This window comes from Malurus melanocephalus, unplaced genomic scaffold (assembly GCF_030028575.1).
Source record: "Malurus melanocephalus ecotype Western Australia unplaced genomic scaffold, MMel_1.1 scaffold_14, whole genome shotgun sequence".
In the NCBI taxonomy this organism is placed as follows: Eukaryota; Metazoa; Chordata; class Aves; order Passeriformes; family Maluridae; genus Malurus; species Malurus melanocephalus.
The window spans coordinates 4191818-4210463 of NW_026623246.1; the positions used below are offsets into that span (position 1 = coordinate 4191818).

General features: G+C 35.8%; 1 protein-coding gene across 4 annotated transcripts in view; it reads right to left on the bottom strand.

Annotated features, from left to right (window-relative positions):
* Positions 1–18646, bottom strand: part of ARHGAP21 (Rho GTPase activating protein 21) — a 111681-nt gene that overhangs the window by 38855 nt on the left and 54180 nt on the right. For all 4 annotated transcript variants that reach the window (XM_057383981.1, XM_057383974.1, XM_057383988.1 and 1 more), the window contains 3 exons: positions 9647–9739; positions 5828–5906; positions 338–392 (listed from right to left, as the gene is read on the bottom strand). In XM_057383981.1, coding sequence (XP_057239964.1) covers positions 338–392; positions 5828–5906; positions 9647–9739 — 227 coding nt within the window. The remainder of the gene's footprint in view (positions 1–337; positions 393–5827; positions 5907–9646; positions 9740–18646) is intronic.

Consider the following 18646-nt stretch of genomic DNA (forward strand, 5'->3'; position numbering starts at 1 on the left):
CAATTCAAACTCTTTAGAACTGGACAACCTAGTTAAAGGAAGCAATCCAATTCATAAATTTGAACATAATGAAATTAATCCAAATTACAGTGAAAATATAAACAAGATATATTTTTCAACATGTTAGAAATACCATGTGAAGACAGTACTCCCTATGTTTGGATTCCCCTGAAATTTCAGGCATGGCAAGGAGGTTGGAAAATATCTCAGGAGTGGCAAAGAGATAAATGTTAACTCTAATTATTTGCTGACAGCACAGTTCAAAGACTTTGCAACCAACAACAGAACATTTTTGTTTAGCCAATATACTCTCTGAACAGAAACTTCATAAACATACCAATTGAAGGATGTCCTCATCTTTTGGCATAACACTAAGTTCCAATACGCTGTCACTGAAAGAAATGGAAAAAAAATATCACACATGAACTTCTCATGAGATTTTCAATTCTTGTTACAAAGATAATCCATCTACTTCCATASAAGAAAAGTATTAAAAAACTCCAACACTCAGCTATTATGACAAATACGTGAATGGCAAAAATAAACACTGATTTCCACTATAATCTTAGGAAGTAGGAGTAGAAGAGAAATCTGACTGAACCAGTTTATTGAGCCAACACAGTGGTTTTGGCAGTTTTGTTTCCTTTTTTACTTCTCGGACAAAATAATGTGACAAATCTGTGAAGAGAAACTAAAASTTCCCTCTTTCTTAAATTTAAAGCTAAAGTCACTTAGAACTCCTCAAAATTGCTATGGAGAAGTTGTAACCACCACATCACGTGAAAAGAGGAGCAAAACCAAGGCAGTACTGATTTAGACCTTTTTCCTCCAAACACATCCTAGCAGAATCAATTTGAACAGTCATCCAGATGACATCAGAAATAAGGATCAAAAATGCTTKCTATTTGTACRTGCTGCATYTGYCAGTCTGAGCTGCTGAAACCAAAAMCAGCATCCGCATAAGGATCCAGGAATCCAGATAGTTCAGTCAGTGTGACTCAAATACAAGCAAAATCAGGACACCAAATGAACAGTGTACYGGTTATCCAGTCTAATATTTTAAAAACAGTGAAACTCATATGTGGCATCTGCCAGAAATAAGGTATTATCACAAGCAAGAAGGAAGCATATGCTTGTAACACTGGATACAGAATAAATGAATTTATTATCTCATCTGACTAAATGGATTCATCTGTTCACATTCATTTAATGTGAAGTGGAACAGGTACAGAGAAGGCCTACAAAAGACTAATGTACAGTCTATTATAATGAGGCTGAAAAACCAGAAAATGAAGATACTGTGACCATTACTTAGAAATCTTGCAGGTYAGAATTAAAAAAGGGTATTTWAAAAAACCTGACCAGTAACAGCRTAAGAMAAAAAGGCATAMAGCCTAACTGGGTTGGTCAGAAATYGACCTGTCTGTACTGGTCAGGGTAATGCACAATGTGAGGAAAGATAAAACCAGAACAAAGACTGGCCCAGCAACAGGGCACACTACAGGGGCCAGCTACAGGGACTGTGAAACTCTGAGAAGGACTTCAGTTTGTTTCTGCAGAAAAAATAGCCATAATCTCAAAACGTAATGTGTGATTTATTATGCTTTCTTATATGAAAAATGTTTCTATTTTGTGGTTCCTTTTCCATTTTTTTAGCAACCACAGACATAAGGCTGCATTCAAAAATAGCAGAGTAAGGGTATTTGGTTTCACAGTCTTTTTTAACCATTATTCATTTTGGTAAAGAGCATTYTCCAAGCAGCATAAAACTAAGTTTAGTCTTAAAACTGAAGATCACCAGTTATTTAAGTTTTTTGTTTTTAGGTCTACACACATCTGGGATAAAATGAGTCTTCACAAGCCTTGTGAAGATTTTTTTAAAATACTGAGTTATAAGAAAAAAARGAGTATTGACTTTACATGCACTTACAACAGCATTTCCCATATTGMCTGAATGCATAAACAGCTTGAGGCCTTTTTAACAGAAGTGTTCAGATTTCAGTTCTACATGTGGATATCATGTATGTACAAATCATATCAGGCAGCTGCTTACTTGCAGGATGAAGACTTTGGATGTCAAAAATATGATAGCATTGCTCCTCTTGAAGTACTTTTATATAAAGAAATACAATTTGACACAGAACAAACCATACTCATTCAAGTACTTTGCATGTTTTCCCTTGTCCCCCCCCCCTTTCTTTAAGAAAGTGATTTCTTAATCCATTTAYACAATTAACATCTTTTTAGTAGACATTCAGAAGACTAAAGGGGTCCATTCAGGAGCCATGTTTTATATGTAATTCAAATCACTACTTAACCATTCTATTCCAGTTTGAAGAACCTGATGGACACCATTTGGWTCTTCCTACTTTATATTTTGTGACAATCTCCCAGGATGTTTTCTAATTCTCAGAAACAAAAAGTATGAAGGAAGACTTTTGGTTTATTGTACKATATAGTGTAAATGCAAATTATGAACTAGAAAGTGCTATTAAGAACCACCACACAGAATGTGATAAGTCTGCACTGGAATTCCAGACACAGTACCCAGAATTCTGAGTTATTCATCATTCCAATTACTTTTATTACACATTCTGAGAGTCGAATTTAAATTTATTGATTCCAAGTCATCAAACTAAAACATTAATCATAAAGACTATCTTCTGATACATTATTTTCTATTAATGAAACAGATTCAGTAGCTAAACTCTGTACATTTCTGATTAATCCCAACRTTTTCAAGAAGAATTTGCAGAGAAACAAGCAGAATTGACAATCATTCAATCTCCCCAGTTAAAGAAAAAAGGGGAGAAAAGAGAAGTTGTAAATCAGAATCTGTTTCTTCTTTTTAGAAGAAAAACTGTTAGAAATCTSAAGAAAATCTGTCTTTAGATTCTGTTTCTTTTATTTAGAACCATGAATAATTTACAGAGTTCGTTAGCCATCAACACATCTCCAAGCTGATTATGTATGTAAACAGATAAGAATAAATTCTTAATGGACCAAACCAGCAACTGTTTGTAAAGAGTAGGAAATGTAGAGTTAGAAGTGTACTCATGACTAATCTTACAGGACTTTAGTTAATTCCAGCAACTCTTTTGAGGTGTGCCTTTCATCTCCCAGAGGAAATAATCAGTGYAAGTTTAGCTTTGCTATCTCCAAGSAGAGGAAAATAGAAAGCATTCTAGACACAGCTTGAAACTTTTCTTGGAACAATACAACACATGGCTGAATTATATTCCATCCATAACTCCCACTGGAAGATATGGGTATCATTTCATCTAAGGAAGCTAAGTTCTGATGTCTGCAGCATTATATAATGAAGACAAGCAGCTAAAATTGAACAACTTTTTAGAAAAATAATACGCAGCTATGAAAATGGAGCCACAGGAGTGATCTAAAGAATCTGTAAGCCCAAACTGAATTTTATTGCAAACAGCTGAACAGTGAGTGATGGGGAAGCCCTCTCTTTATAGAGGAGAGAGGATAAAATGTGTTGTAACCCTAAAAACTACTCTGAAGATCAGAAAAATGACAAAAGAATAAGCATTTACATCACCAATATGTTTGAATGAGTAATTTAAAACAGTAGAAGTACAGCAATTAAAATATCTAGAAAACAATACACAAAATACTATGAAGGAAACTGTCTTTAGTCATAAAGAAGATTTCAGCTGACAACTCAGCTTTTCAAAAGGCTTGTCAACAACTTGCTTGCACAAGATCTACTGAAGAAGCTGGGGTGYGCTGGATGACAGAACAGCTAAGATATGAAATACAGCAAAAACTCTGTCACTGGGTGTTTTTAATGTGAAGAGTTTAAGTACATGCAACAGTGAATTTGTGCAAGACCAACCTATGAAGAATTACTCAATCAACCAATGAAGATAAAACTTGTGGTTTAGCAAATTCCTTCAAAAAGAATTTCTAGAAAGGGGGCTGGCATTATCTGACCACTCAATCACTCTATAGTTTGAGTATTTTCATGGACTCCAAAGAAATCTTTACTGGATATTATCATAGAGGATAATGACATAACAGATCATCAATCTGACCCAGGTGGCAATGCTAATGAAAGAGCAGCATGTACAATAATGCAATTTTACTTGCCATGAAATGGCAGCATAAGAACTAAAACAACCCTTATGTTCAGAAAAAAAACTGCTCTGAGCTCAAAAATACTGTTTTCAAGCAAAGAGTAAGAGACASCTGATTCTTCAGTTACATGAGAAGTACTGCCTCTAAGCCACAAGATACACCTGATCTGGAGTCTGAGCTCTCTTTATGGATCAGAATTAATATTCATCTGTTTATCCTAAGAGGTTCAGCTGTAGACTTCCTGATGGTTGTATCTGCTGTATAAAATGCTCAAGGATACACATGACCTTTTGTTACAGTCTTCTGTGATGTACACATCTGGCTTGGGAAAACAAAACTGTTCTCTCCTCACAAACAATAGCATCCCTTCATCCTCCCTGCACTCATGGAAATTCAGGGGACAGATGCAGCAGTGTGCTGTACCACTCCTGCTTGCACTAGATGATCACTCACAAAGCCTTGCTCAGGTGTCCCAGCTTATCCACAGTGGGCAGAGGCTCAGTTCAACTGAACGGTTCACTACCTACAATCRCTGAAAACAAACTCRATTCATGGGCACACCYAGAGTTATGAACTGCTGACCACACAGGCCACTCAAAGATGTGATGTCTCTCTTTCTTGGATAAAGAGAGTTAATTGACTGATCTACATGGCTGGGCGTGTAACCTCTTGGGTATACACATTGTACAACARTGCTACTTCTAAAAATACAAAATAAACAATGCATAGCTAGTGTTATGTGCAATAAAGGAAATAAAAAAGCTCATCTGTCCAGCTCTTGCACAGACAGTATTAGTGAGACAAAACATGTTTCAGTCTACTTGCCCATCACAACTCTGAAGAGTCTTTTTTCTTTCAAAAAAGTAAAACAAACAAGCCCAAACCAAAACAAAGCCACAAACCACCTGAGATGTACACATTTTGAACAAAATCTTAAATAAAGACATTGCTGAAATCGGAAGATCAGAATCTTATTTTTCCTATTTCAAACTGTAAGCATATCCAAGTCCTAACATGTGACAAGCCACTAAAAATATGACGTGAAGTGTACTTAAAAACACTTTCATGCTGATCATAATATGTCTTTTTGCTACATAATCGAACATTACATYGGAAACTTGTTGCCATAGAACAGAAACTGACACCAAGAAAACTGTAAAAACGGAGGTAGATGTGAGACATGAAAACTAGTATCTAGACTCATGCATAGACATGATTTCAWAAGTGCTTGTGAATTGCAGGAGCAGTAAATATAAGTATTTGCTCAACTCCGTGCAACGTTTGTAATTTGCTGCAAAACAGAGGAAAGCAAAGACTTAAYGCAGATACTCTGCAAGTGTGCACTAGAATAATTTTTTTCCTTCATCAGATACACTGATTTCTAGTTGTTCATTCTCATAAGCAAGGTACATTTTATAACCTTCTTTTCAAATTGACACACGTATGAATACCTAATCTGTGTATTTTAAGTTCAAACTTCCTCTGTAATACTTGGTATTATTTGCTAACAAGGGACAAGTACTTACAATAAAAGGACCATGGTACAATTCAGCACACCTATTCTCAAACTTTTCTCAGCATTCAGCAAATACATGAAAAAAGAAATAATAAAGCTGAGTGTGTGTTAATGAAAATTTAATAACATGATGACTTTTCAAAACTCCCATAAGTGGTCATTTTGTGCTCAGTAYACAAAAGCGTGGCACATAATGAAGTACTAGTATCTTACCTGTTCTGTATTAAAGCAATGACTTGAGAATATGTCTTYCCAATAACACTTTCTCCATTGACTTTTATAATTCTGTCACCTGTAGAGCAAAAAGTTGTAACTGAAATTAGTTTGTCTAGACATAAACAGTTTTTATTTTGCACTTCAGTACCTCACAATAATCAAGAATATCAATGTAACATTCAAGATTAGTCTTGCTTAAAAATAAAAAAACACAGAAGATGCACAATACAACTACACATAACCCTACACAAGATGCCAAATTTCTCCTCTTTTCCCTTGTTAATCTTACTCTAAATTTTCCAATTAATAACCCAAGATATCGTATAAAGAAAACTATAAGCAGCTGTAGCTACACCAGAATCTCACTTATGTTTTCCATCTTCACAATAAAGCTATCAGTGTATGGTAACACACACTGACAACTCTGCCCTGTTCCTAAATCGTAAGCAGATACAATTCCCTGGGATTAGCCCAGCTGGTCAGAGCAGGGTGCTAATAATGCCAAGGTCAGGGGTTCAATCCCTGGATGGGCCATTCACRTAAGAGTTGGACTCGATCAATCTTGTGGATCCCTTCCAACTCTGAATATTCTGTCAATCTGTGACTTCATTCCAGTGYTTAACCTCACAATAAAACCTAACTTTAACCCTCCTTTAATAGCAGAAAGTACTGCAATTTTGTGCTTCTTCCTTATTAGAAATAAAGAACAAACATTTTTAAAGGYTCCAATTTCCTGCCTTCTCAGAATTATCTGGGCTGTTTCCAAGACATTACTGTCTGTTCAATGAACCTTGGACAATAATAAAGGGTTATTTTGAATTCATACAAATCAATCTTTAGCTCTAACATCACTTTTATAAGATTTCTCAAAATAGTTTGTTACACCTTTCTCATTAAGAGCTTCATACATTCTCATAAATTAAAGATCAAATATACTGTATACAGCTATTTTTARCTTGTCATGAAAAACCTATCCCATTCTTTTGACCAAATAATATTTAAGACACCTCTGATCACAAGAGCAGAAAGGTATCTTGAATTTTCTAATGAGGAGAAAATGGTCTAAAGGATTATAGGTAGGGAGCTTTGAAAAAAAGCTGCTAGAGGAAGAAGAGCTGAAAGAAAGGACCTGTGCAAAGTGAGCCAAAGGGAATGGCTCTTTCAACGCTGCTTTAGAAACTGAAAGCTCTTTTTGTGTTTCTGGCACGATCAAATCAAAGCAAGGAAAAAGCTGCTCATTCTGAATACTCAGCCTGACTAGAAGACAATCAGGCTTTAAATGCTCATGCTCTGTGTTCACTCCCCATACAGACCCTATGGATTAAGAAACAACACAAATCTGACTTTTTAATTTGGTCTGCACACATAGCATAAACTTCATGCAAAAAATTCATGTGATGTTTTCCACTTCTATAAAAAAGTGTACCTATTTCCTTTCATCCACAGGTTATGAACTTTTTGCTTGCCTGAAAGAACTTTTCAAGTTTTATCTCCTGCTTCCTAAGCAGTGAAAGCAAGCTTGGTGGCAAAGAAGCTCTGAACCTGTCCTGCTAGGTCATACTGCTAAACTTCCCCAGAACATACCAGATCCTTCTCTGGAACTTTAACAGGCTCTTTTCCAGGCTGTTTAAGAACAGCCTGTAACGTGGGCTACATTGCCCACAGATGTAGATCTTTACTCAGTATTCTCACGAAAAACTATAATTAGTAATATCTTTAGAGTACATAATATATTTTATCTTGTGCAGCYTTTATTTTTCACAGAAGCAGACGATTACACACAGCAGTGAAACAAGTCTGCTTGAAACATGCATCCAATTAACCTGCCTGGTGGGACACAGTGGTTACATAAACGSCATGAGCACAGACAACTCTGCAAGTACAGCTTCTTTCTATTTCAAGTACACAAAAAGGGCAAGTCAGTGCCTGTAGTGCAAAAAASGACACCGAAACATGAAGGCTTTTTCTTACAGCTCTCCAAGTCTGGTGGCCTGCTACATATTTTTGATCGAACTGGAAATGAAACAGATTGCACTTTCCACACGTTAGTTCTTTATATTCTTGCATATACATAAATGACCACAYGAAAACCAAGACATGGGAAATGTAGATCTGTTTTGGCTGTTTGTATTTCASTATTTTGAATATTTATTAACTCCCAGATACATTATTTTTAATGAAATGCCTCAGACATTAAGTATGGGAGAAGTATTATCCTTCCAAACAAAGATGATTTTACAAGAGTATTCAAAAATACTCCAGAATATATTTAAGATACTTTTCCAACTTTTCCATAATGCTAATATTTCCAAGAAATTTCAGGTTTTCTGGTGAGTAGCAGCCAAGTAAGCTGCTGAAATACAACTCTTTTATTATGGGTGATGAAACTTATGTTGAGACTTTATGTTGAGACTTTCAGTGTTACAAAGGACTCTGAAAGCACTAAAATAAGAACTGACAAACATAACTTCCWAAACTCATACTGAATTTTCAAGTATTTTCATTTGTGTGATCATGAAACAGAACCAAATTCCATTAGRAAAAAAAACAAACAAAACAGTCGATTCTACAAAATAAGAAATGTATACAGTGTCTGAATCAGAGGTTAAGCAATGTACCTGGCTGATTATTCCCTGAGTGTTTTATAATATCAAGACAGGGATACAGTAATATATTTCACCTTAAAATTAATAAACAATACTGGCATGACCTAATTAGATATAATTGCTATAAGCAGTGTGTTTAAAAAGAATATTCTAGCTTATAAAAATGTATTTTCACATTTATTTTTCCTCTTTATTCTGGGCTCCTAAATATCTTTTCTATGACTAAAAATAAAACATTCTCTACAGATTCATCCCTCTCAATCTGGCAAACACTGAACAGAGTAGAAATTAACATGATTCCTCTGTAGAAATTCAACATATGCTGCGTTTTATCAAGCCAAAATATTTCTTTATATAATAGCAATCAAACTTTGCCAAAGTAGCCCTTCTCTAAATAACTATTTAAGGAGGAGTTAAAAAAAATAACCCTAAACCCTTATGGTGTACAAGTAAGATCTAATACTGGTTTTAAACTGATCAACCTAGAAACTTCATATTTCTTTAGAAAAAACATATAAAACCTATTCTATTCCAACCAATTAGTTGTACATAAGTGTTTTTAAAAAAATATATCAACATCTCATTATTGACACAAGCAAAAGTCTTTCACGGAACAGAAGTTTTGCCATATTTTTAAGAAACCTGTGTTCATAGTGATATCCATCTATGTATGTAACTTTATCAACTGTTAAGATTTTCTATTGTAATACAATCTTTTTCTTCCTTCAACACTTAAGTAAAGGTATGACACACTTCACAAAAATCCCCATATTTTCTGCTTTCTAGTTTGATTAAATGAAAACCTGATCTGAATTTTATAAGAATAGAAAGACTTGGACCATTCCTATTTGATTTAAAGGAGGTAAAGTAGAAAAATTTAATTTAATATACAGAGACCTGAATGTTTTCAGATTGCCAATTTGTAAAAGACCAAAAGAAATACAAGTTTACAGGTATCATTTTCCTTTTTTTTTTTTTTTTGCCTTTTCTTCACTTATTTCATTATTCCTTTTAAGAAGTAAATCAAAAAGACCATGACTTTAATGCCTCGATAAGCAAAACAGTGCTTCCAAGGTGAAAAACACTGGAGGACAACTTAAAAAGTTCCTGAAGGAAAGAACAAGGTTTAAATGGAYGACAGAACTCTACGTAGTAGCATAAAACTGTAAGTATTTTACATCATGTACACAAACATGCTAYTGAACAGTACCTGTGCACAGCCCAGCTTCAAAGGCAGGTCCACCCTCCTTAACTTGTTTAACGAATATGGTATCCATTGGCTCCAGTCTATTCCTTTGTTTTCCTGGGAAAGAAAGAATATCTCTTTACAGCATTTCATTCTACTGCATTACTATGTTTTTACTTAGAAAGTATTTTGGGATGCAATCCTGCTGCATTCATACAGATATACGGAGAAAGGAATAGTAATATAATGGAAACTGCAAAATAATTTTTTCAACCTTCCCTTAGAAGGAAAAAAAGTAATTTACAGTCCATGTGAACTATAATACACTGTTTTTCAGAAGTGCCAAGATGAAGCCTRAAGTTCTCTTGAAGATTTATCAAAGTTCAAAAATAAATTTATAATTCAGATTATATGCACRGTATATGTCTGCATATGCTGTACATATCTGTATATACTCAGCTTAGAAGTTAATGTACAGTAGAAACCATGTACAGCTGTGCTTTCATGCTTTCTCAAGACACACTTAATTTCAATGTTCCAGAAAAACAGAAACACATTTGCTTTCACATGCCTGTCACCAAAGTAAARTAATTCTTTATTAAGTAGCCACAGCTTCTGAAAATGAAGATAGGAGGGTGGGGGTGTGTACAGTAAAACAACCAGAAACAAAAATAAGAAACTCTACAGTTATACTGCAGGCTAAAATACAGTGTTGCTGTCCTACTTTTGCACAYAGCTGGAGTAAGGCATTCTACAGTATCTACACAGCCTCGTTCATGGAATTATTATGCCAGTGAAGGTAAAAAAAACCAAAATCAAACCAAATCTCCCAGAAAACCAAAACCTGCAACACCCCCTCCAAAAAACACCGCCCAGAAATAATGAAAGATATATAAATAAAATAATGTCCCTACATGAACCAGTGCTTACAGAAGCAATGGCAGAACCTGAAAGACTACAGCCGGATACACAGAGTCTTACAGTGCCACTGCTGGCTTTGACAGCCTTGGTTCCTTCCCAGCTCTTATCTCCAGTTACTATCCCTGTTCCACCCCCTCAGCTAAGCAAATGCCACCTTTGGAGGCTACATGATGAGCCAGCCCAGAGAACTGAYATGGTACRAAAACAAGCAGGGTCTGTGTTCCASTTWRGSAGGAAACCCTGGCAYAGTGGAGAGAGAGGGGTTGAARCTGCAGGAAAAGAAGGAACAWCTGGAGAGAAGAAAGGAACTGCTTAGAATTGGCATTGCTGATAAATGAAACAACTCCTTAAAACCAGAGAACTAGGTTCTAATCACTTCTGCAATTACTGACCTTTGACTCAGGCACAAATGGCCCTGCTTTTGGAAGWACTTTCCCTATAGCTTTAAATACCCATCTAAACATGTTTAATAAACCACAGCAGTATTTGTTGAATATGAATAAGGTGCCCTCCTTATCTATTTCTTAGTTCCATTTCCATGTGGAAAAAGTTCATTGTTTGAAAAACTTTATAATAAAGCTGCAGAAAACCAGACCTCCCTCTGATGCACATTTTTCAGATACTAGTTTTAGCCTAATGCCTTTATTGTGCAAATCCTCAGTGTCCTGCCATTTTACCATCAAACAGATCAACAAAATGGCTCACTCATGGCTCCAAATGGCCTTCTCAAAATAGTTCCAGAGTGGGAGCGAACAATCAAAAAGTTTATTTCATAGAATCAGATAAATACTATATATAAAGCAACTGAATTACAAATCAAGGAACTCCAGCTGGCAGCTCAGTCCCCAAATACTTAAAATTTGATTAGCAGGATACAGCTACAAGACATACAAAATGCTCTTTGTGAGCCAAAGTTAATATCTGTCATTTTTAATCTGCAGATTTAAATAGACATGGAACATATGATGGGTCTTGTCCTTTAAAAAGCCTGTAACATTTCAGCAAGTTTAGAGAAGCTCCAAGATTAATCTACCCAGATGCCATGAACAAAAGGTTGTTTCAACTGCTTACAAAAGTGAAATTAAAATATGACCTTTTATAGGACTTTCAAACATTCATCCCAGTACTGCTACTTGTCTTTTACTAAAGATACATACATTTCCAAAAGTGGCAAGAAAAATAAAAATACAGCTCCCACGGCACATTTAATTTATCACACCTCAGTTCCTTTGTAAAATACTCTTCAAAAATTGTTAGTGGCCTACTGGTAGTTTGCTGAACACTCAAGTGCTGCTTTATGCCTTGTTCACACCTGAACATGCAAATCAAGAGGTCAGGCAGATAAGGCTACTCCCTTTCAGTATGCAATATACATCTCCTTTAGAAGACTTGGGAAACTTGCAATGATTTATGGAGACCAGAGACTGCAGGGTACCCTGATATCAGACTTCTRACCTGCCTGTCAGCCAYACCAGSACATTAYGGGCACCCACTTCACAYTGCCACAGCTATTTTATCAATCAAKTCAGGAAGCTAATTGCACATTAARCCTGRTTCTTTGACCTACTTGCAAAAGGAGGGTATATTAAACATCCATTCTCACTTCCTAAAAAAGGTCAACCACCACACTAAAAATCAATTTAGGGGCACAAAATCAGGATAAAAATTTCAACATGTTGATTAAATTTGCAGGTTCATTTTACAACTCAGTAATAGCCAAATACAAGTAAAAACAAGAAGAAATCTTAGAACTCTCATGCTCTGGTAGATCAATACATGGTCTTCATTTCACTTTGATCCTTTACACATCTGGACACAAGCCAAATATTTTTTAATCAGTAACATATAAATTAACTTATTTGAATATATAACCTCAAAATGTACAATTATACTTTCAGTTTGAAACTCAAGCAAAGCTAAGCAATATTTTTTGACAGCAGAAGCTAACAGTACTTTCTTCAGACCAAGCGAGGGGGAATAAATCTTGTAGATGTGMACTCCATCATCATAGAAATAAATCTCAAGTAAAACAGATAAGCTAGCAATTCATCTCATATCTCAAAATTTAACATTCATCAGGCTCCAACTTAATTGTGCCTAAAYCTCCATTTCGTCCTGTCTGCACCCAATCACCAGGCAAAAGCAAGATGCTGTCTAGKAATGTGAACTTAAACTTTCCTCCTAAACTCCACAATCTAGAACAGAATATCACAGCAAAACTTTCACACTAAGCTCTCCAGCTCTGCACTACGTACTGTCATGATTTTTGTTTCTAATATTGAAAAGCCCAATTTTTTGAAGCATGCCAGCAATTCCTTACAAGGCAATTTGGATAACATCACTAAAGAGAGTCGCTGCACTGCAAGGAGTATTTTAGTTGCTCTGTTAGCAAAACTACACTACTGCCTGGGCAATAACTTGCCTTTCAACAGTGAGAGCAGCTCAGACCTCCAGTTTGTACGACACTCAAGCCTTATCTGTGCTTTTCCAGTGCTCATTACAGCATATGATTTTGCCTCCTTCTTCCCTCTCCATACTTTTGTCAACAACTTTGTAATTGAGCCTAAGTTTGCATACTACCAGCAAATAGGACAATTTCTGCAARTGAAAAATAAGACATCATATACATACAAAGAACAAAAGCGTGAGCTGCCAATAACACACTCACATGTGCAAGAAAACAGCACACATGAAAAGCACAACTTCTGTAAAARTAATTTAATTTGTACTTCATTTCTCCATAAATGTAGCTACAAAGAGAAATGTGATCTTACACAAGAGCAGTAAAAGGAAAAAAGCAAATGAAGATGTTAAGTATACAACTGAACTGACCAGAAACTGAAAAGTCCATGAAGTTATCCTTTCCTGTATCAGTTTTGTAAGCGCACTGATTTCCAGAATGAGTAAATGGTCACTAGTCAGGATAAATTGAAAGGCAAGTTATTGCCCAGRCAGTAGTGTAGTTTTGCTAACAGAGCAACTAAAAYACTCCTTTGCGGTGCAATGACTCTCTTTAGTGATGTTGTCCAAATGAAAACATAACTTTAGTGTAAGCAAACTGGTGTCTGAACTTCTAATACGGAGATTCAGCATCATCAGAAATAAAGAAATAAAAATAAATCCCCAAGTACATAGAAGGCCCAAGGCAAAAATTCTTTGGCTTAAACAAGGATAGCAAGGAATCAGGAGAGTCTTCATAAAAAGGTCCTTAGTCTAAATTACCAAATTTAAGAAAAAGTAGTCTGAAGATGCAGCAAACACCTGAAAATCAAATGCAAGACAAATATAGACAACCAGTTTATTGAAGCAAGGTTTTTCTAAGCCAGTATGTTTTACATAATTCTATGCAAATCCTCCAATTGATCATATAAAACATGCCACCTTCAATAACCAGTGAAGTCACAGTAAAATCTACAAAACAAAATTAATGTCTTGTCTTGACTTTTGTTCAAATATCTGAAAAATAAAGACTTTATCCACAACACATATCATGGAATCATTTATGACCTAACCTTTATACTACCTGGGTCTATGAGCTGAGACTTCAAGTCGATAATGCCTTCACAGTCTAACAGGAGAAAGCAAGTCTCCCATTGCAAAGTTACAAGGAAACTCTCCTGACAAATGTTTAAGAAGCCAGAAGTGGCAAAAGGGAATATGTCGCACTAGCAATCATCACATTCACAAAATAATAAAATTCAAACATGCTCTCCCTCCTCTTCCTAATAAAAGAAAATACTTTAAAAAATACTACTACTTTTAAACAGAACAGTAGAATTAGGACTAGTTAACATTTAAAATTAACTTATATCTGGGGGGTCATATTCAGCAAAGCTTCTCCTAATTCTCCCAAACTTGACATAGAAATTATTTTATCTAGGTGCCAATTCTAACATAATCCCCTAAAAATCTAGTTTGAAATACCACTGCTACAGGGAATATGGCTAGTATTATATTAAACTCAGTAATTATGTCTTAATTTTTAAACTACTCTTTGCAGACCAGACAGTATTACTGTACTGCTCTATGATTCACCCGGAAAACAAAACGACATGGCACAAGTTCTACTATCAAACCTACCAACACACTACAACATAGCAACAAGCACTTCATTCCTTTGAAGTCATTAACCTTTTGATATAAAACGCAGTCAGATTAAAACATCTGAGTCATAAAGACTAYGAAAAGGACAACCTTTACATTCTGAATAGGAAACGAAAAAAGAAAGAAAACCTCATGCTGAAGTGCTGTTGCTGACAGAGCTCTTCCTTTCTTTCGACCTGCAGGGCACAAACCTGCAAGTCTCAAGACACAGTATAATACATACTTCTTTACAAGGTGTCACCAAACTAGCCACTGCTTGAAAACACACCATTTCYCCTCTTCCTCAAGGGGAGAACAGTGTTGAACTGTGCTGAAAAATCTGCATAACAGGGATTCAATAAAGTCTACAGAGGTTTGTAAGCCAGCTTTTTGTAGACATTTTTACTCCCAACCCTATGCTCAGCAGACAGAAAAAGGATGACTTCCACTTTTCAATGTAAGAAACCAGCCCCATGAAACACCTTAAATTAGTCAAGACAGTCTCTTATGTATATCTTTCTGACTCAAGAAGGAGGAACATTCCTCTTGAGCATGAAGATCTACAAGTATGCTTTTGGGTATCCAAGGCATTTGAACTCCATTGGTTCRACAATGCTGAGTGGWCCTGATTCTTGGGATGCCTTTCAGRMAAACGGAGGGGAAATATGTAACAGATACAGCAGGGCAAATGATTCAAATTGATTACTCCAACAAAAGCCTGTTAATCATTTCCCAAACTACTCAAAAAGAGATTGTCAAARGTACAGCAAAACTTACATTTATTAATTGAGATTTTATTTCATTAAATTTAAATCACAAATCTGTCATGACTATATCTAACTCACGGAGTCCAACTATAGATATTTCTGCATATTATAACCTGCAAACTGAATTTCATACACAGTAAGCATTTCTCCACTAGCAATTCACTGTGGAAAAGGAGCCCAAAGGTCCCAGCCCAGACCCAACAGAGCTTATTTCACCCACTGTCAAGCACAAAGCAACTCAGCTAGCTGAARTACAGTGCCAGGGATGAGCCTCTGAGAGAGCATGATAAGTAAATTAGTGCTGTTGAGTCATTCAGCAGAGAAACACCTGGCCTTCTCTAACACAGGAAAAATACACTCATTTCTCAAAACACCTCTGGCATTTTGATTAGGTAACTCCAAGATGGTATTTCTTCTTTTGCTTACTTTTCTGTTAAATCATTTGACTAATACAACCTCAACTCAATCTTCATGCTGAGGTAGGGAGAAAAGATGAGAAAATAATTTGGCAATGTTATGCAAAATATATAACACACTTTCAACTTTGTGACACACTCCCCAAAACTGTTTTTTCACTGCTTTATTTGCCATTACTGTGACTTTATTCAATTCTCTCAAATCTCAAATTAAACCTTTTCAAGTTTAATATTTAATCTATKATTAGTCTGGAGGATTTACTATACAGCAATACATTTTTCATCTAAAGTCAACCTATGGACTCTCCCTTAAATCCCTGGAAATTACATTTCATGTTTTTATTAAAAGTCAGATGATTTGAACTCAGTAGTAATCACTGAGAGACATTATACATGTGACAAGTTGGAAAACGAATCCACTGGATATCCTGGATGTATTATAAGGGAACAAGGAATCATCATGCTCTRGTCTCAGGGGCAAACTAAGTGAGTYCTCTTTYAGCATTCTCATCATTTAGGTGTTAAAWAATTAACTTGGATCAAAAATCCACCAAAAAGAGCAAYTTAYTGTCCCACTATCCTAAAGCATTAGYGTTACATACCTCTTGCYTCTTACTCYTAATTCTATTATCATATACCTTGKACCGTATCACCCCAGCCATCTATGACCTTTCCAAGTCTTTGCTTTCACATTCATTCTCTTGTTCCTTATCTACCTTGTTTCCATCATCACAGGCACAATATGTTTATTTCATAACAGACTGAGCTGACAGACCAYGATGTTAAAAACCATGGGATTAAATTAAATCCTGGGAGAACACAAACTGCATTACAGATACCAACAGTCTGTTTAAAGAAATTAAACATTAAAAACTCCAGGCCTTATGTAAGCAGCAGTAAGGAACAAAAACCTTTTCCTTCCTTTTTTCMACCCTTCCCTCAAAGGCTCTACCCTGTCAAAGCAGACTTGCACAGAKCTGAAGAAGGCTAGATAATAAATTGCAACTATTTAGTGTAGAAAATTCAAGGGTAGAAACTTCAATACATACTTAGGCACACTAAAAAATAATTTTAAAGCTTGGTGTTCAAAGTTTAATGTTCTAGAAATCTCAGTGAAAATACGTCTAAAGTCTCATCAAWAAGTGCATACTGAGTCTCTACAGAAAAGGACACTGAGCAATACAAACTTAAGTTGCCTGTCACTTTTATGGGCAAAAGAGCTYCTAGTTGCTACAGATACTTCTACATAGAAATAAAGATAAAAGTGCAAAATGCAAAAATATTGTATTAAAAAAAATATGCTGGATTGTAAAAATACTAGATTTACAGGTACTGTGTTAGACACAAAATAGCTTAGAGTGAAAGAAATTTCACTTCAATTTCTTTTAATATAACTATTTCTTTATGCTTATCACTGTTCACTTTAATCATGATCACCAAGCCAAACATTTTTAAAGAAAAACATGTTTTAAGACAATATGCAAGAAACTATCTTTGTAAGTACAAAACTTGTATTTTGCTATCTATAGTTTTAAGTATTGTTTGAAGAACAATAATATATAGAATCATACTAAGTGCACAATCAAATGGCATGAAGAAGTTTTTCTTTAGCACCATTTATGTTTTGACATGGCAAGTTTTTAATAAAAATACTATTGTTTTTAATAGGTATAAGTATTTTTCAGTTTGTCACCGAATATTCCTAACATGCTCTTCTAAAAGACTTCTAGCTGTGACATACCACTTAAATACTTAAGTACTGAAATAGGGCAACTCCAGAAAATAGCAAGAACAGCAAACTGATGGCAAACCATCCTMAAAACACACAAATTAAATGCTCCAAGTAATTTCTTGAAGTAGTAACTCCAAGAAATACATAATATAGGCTGGTCAGTATAATGGAAATTCCGTGGAAAGCAGTAGAAGCTGATAAAAGTTTCCAAMCAGTGACCAAATAATCTGTTATGGAAAATCTGCATCTTCTGATAAAATGCACATGTCTGAGAAGAATTACAATGACTTGGCTTAAGACCAACAACCTGGAGTAGCTAAAGTATGAAAAGAACTGAAAAATTTAAAACAATAACTACAAAATATTTAGGGTAAATCTGTTGTGATGCCCTTSCCACAGATAACAGGGTGCTAAAATCCCCCCAAGGAGCAGTACGTGCATATGTGAAGCTCAACTGCTTGTTTGGAGAAAGCCCTGGCTACTTCTTCCATGAGAGGGCAGCAGCACACACCCACCTAAACACTGCCCACAAATCCTGACCATAGGCTCTAAGGCAGCTCTTGATCTATCCCAAGCCACAGCTCCACAAATTCCTGCTGTTCTCTCACAACTGGACCACAGAGGCAACTCCACCTCCATGGTCTCCCAACCTGTTCATCCCAAAGCGCCTCTCCTCATCCACAGCAGCAGCCTGGCCCTCTCCTGTGAGAYAGCCCACCACCCCTCTGTGATTTGTGAGTGTGCAGGGGCCTCAGACAGACCTTGAAAAAGGCATGAGAGCTCCATGTACTGTCCTGTAGGTTCTCTCTTGTTCATGTGCATACATTTGAGGTGGTCCCCTTCTGTCCAGATGCTGACAATGCAGTGTCTCCTATCCACAGAATCCTAACCCCTATGCCTGAGAATCCAATCTATTGGGCAATTACCTCCCTCCTGTGTCATCCCCAGTTTAGAGCTCACCTGGACAAATTTGCATTACCTTCCATTACAAATGTTTTGAAACTTTAGTGCTTTCCAAAAAGAAGATTAATGCAAGCCAGGAGCTTGATCTAACTATATACTAAAATTTTATACTAGAACATAATATAAACACATTTCTTTCACT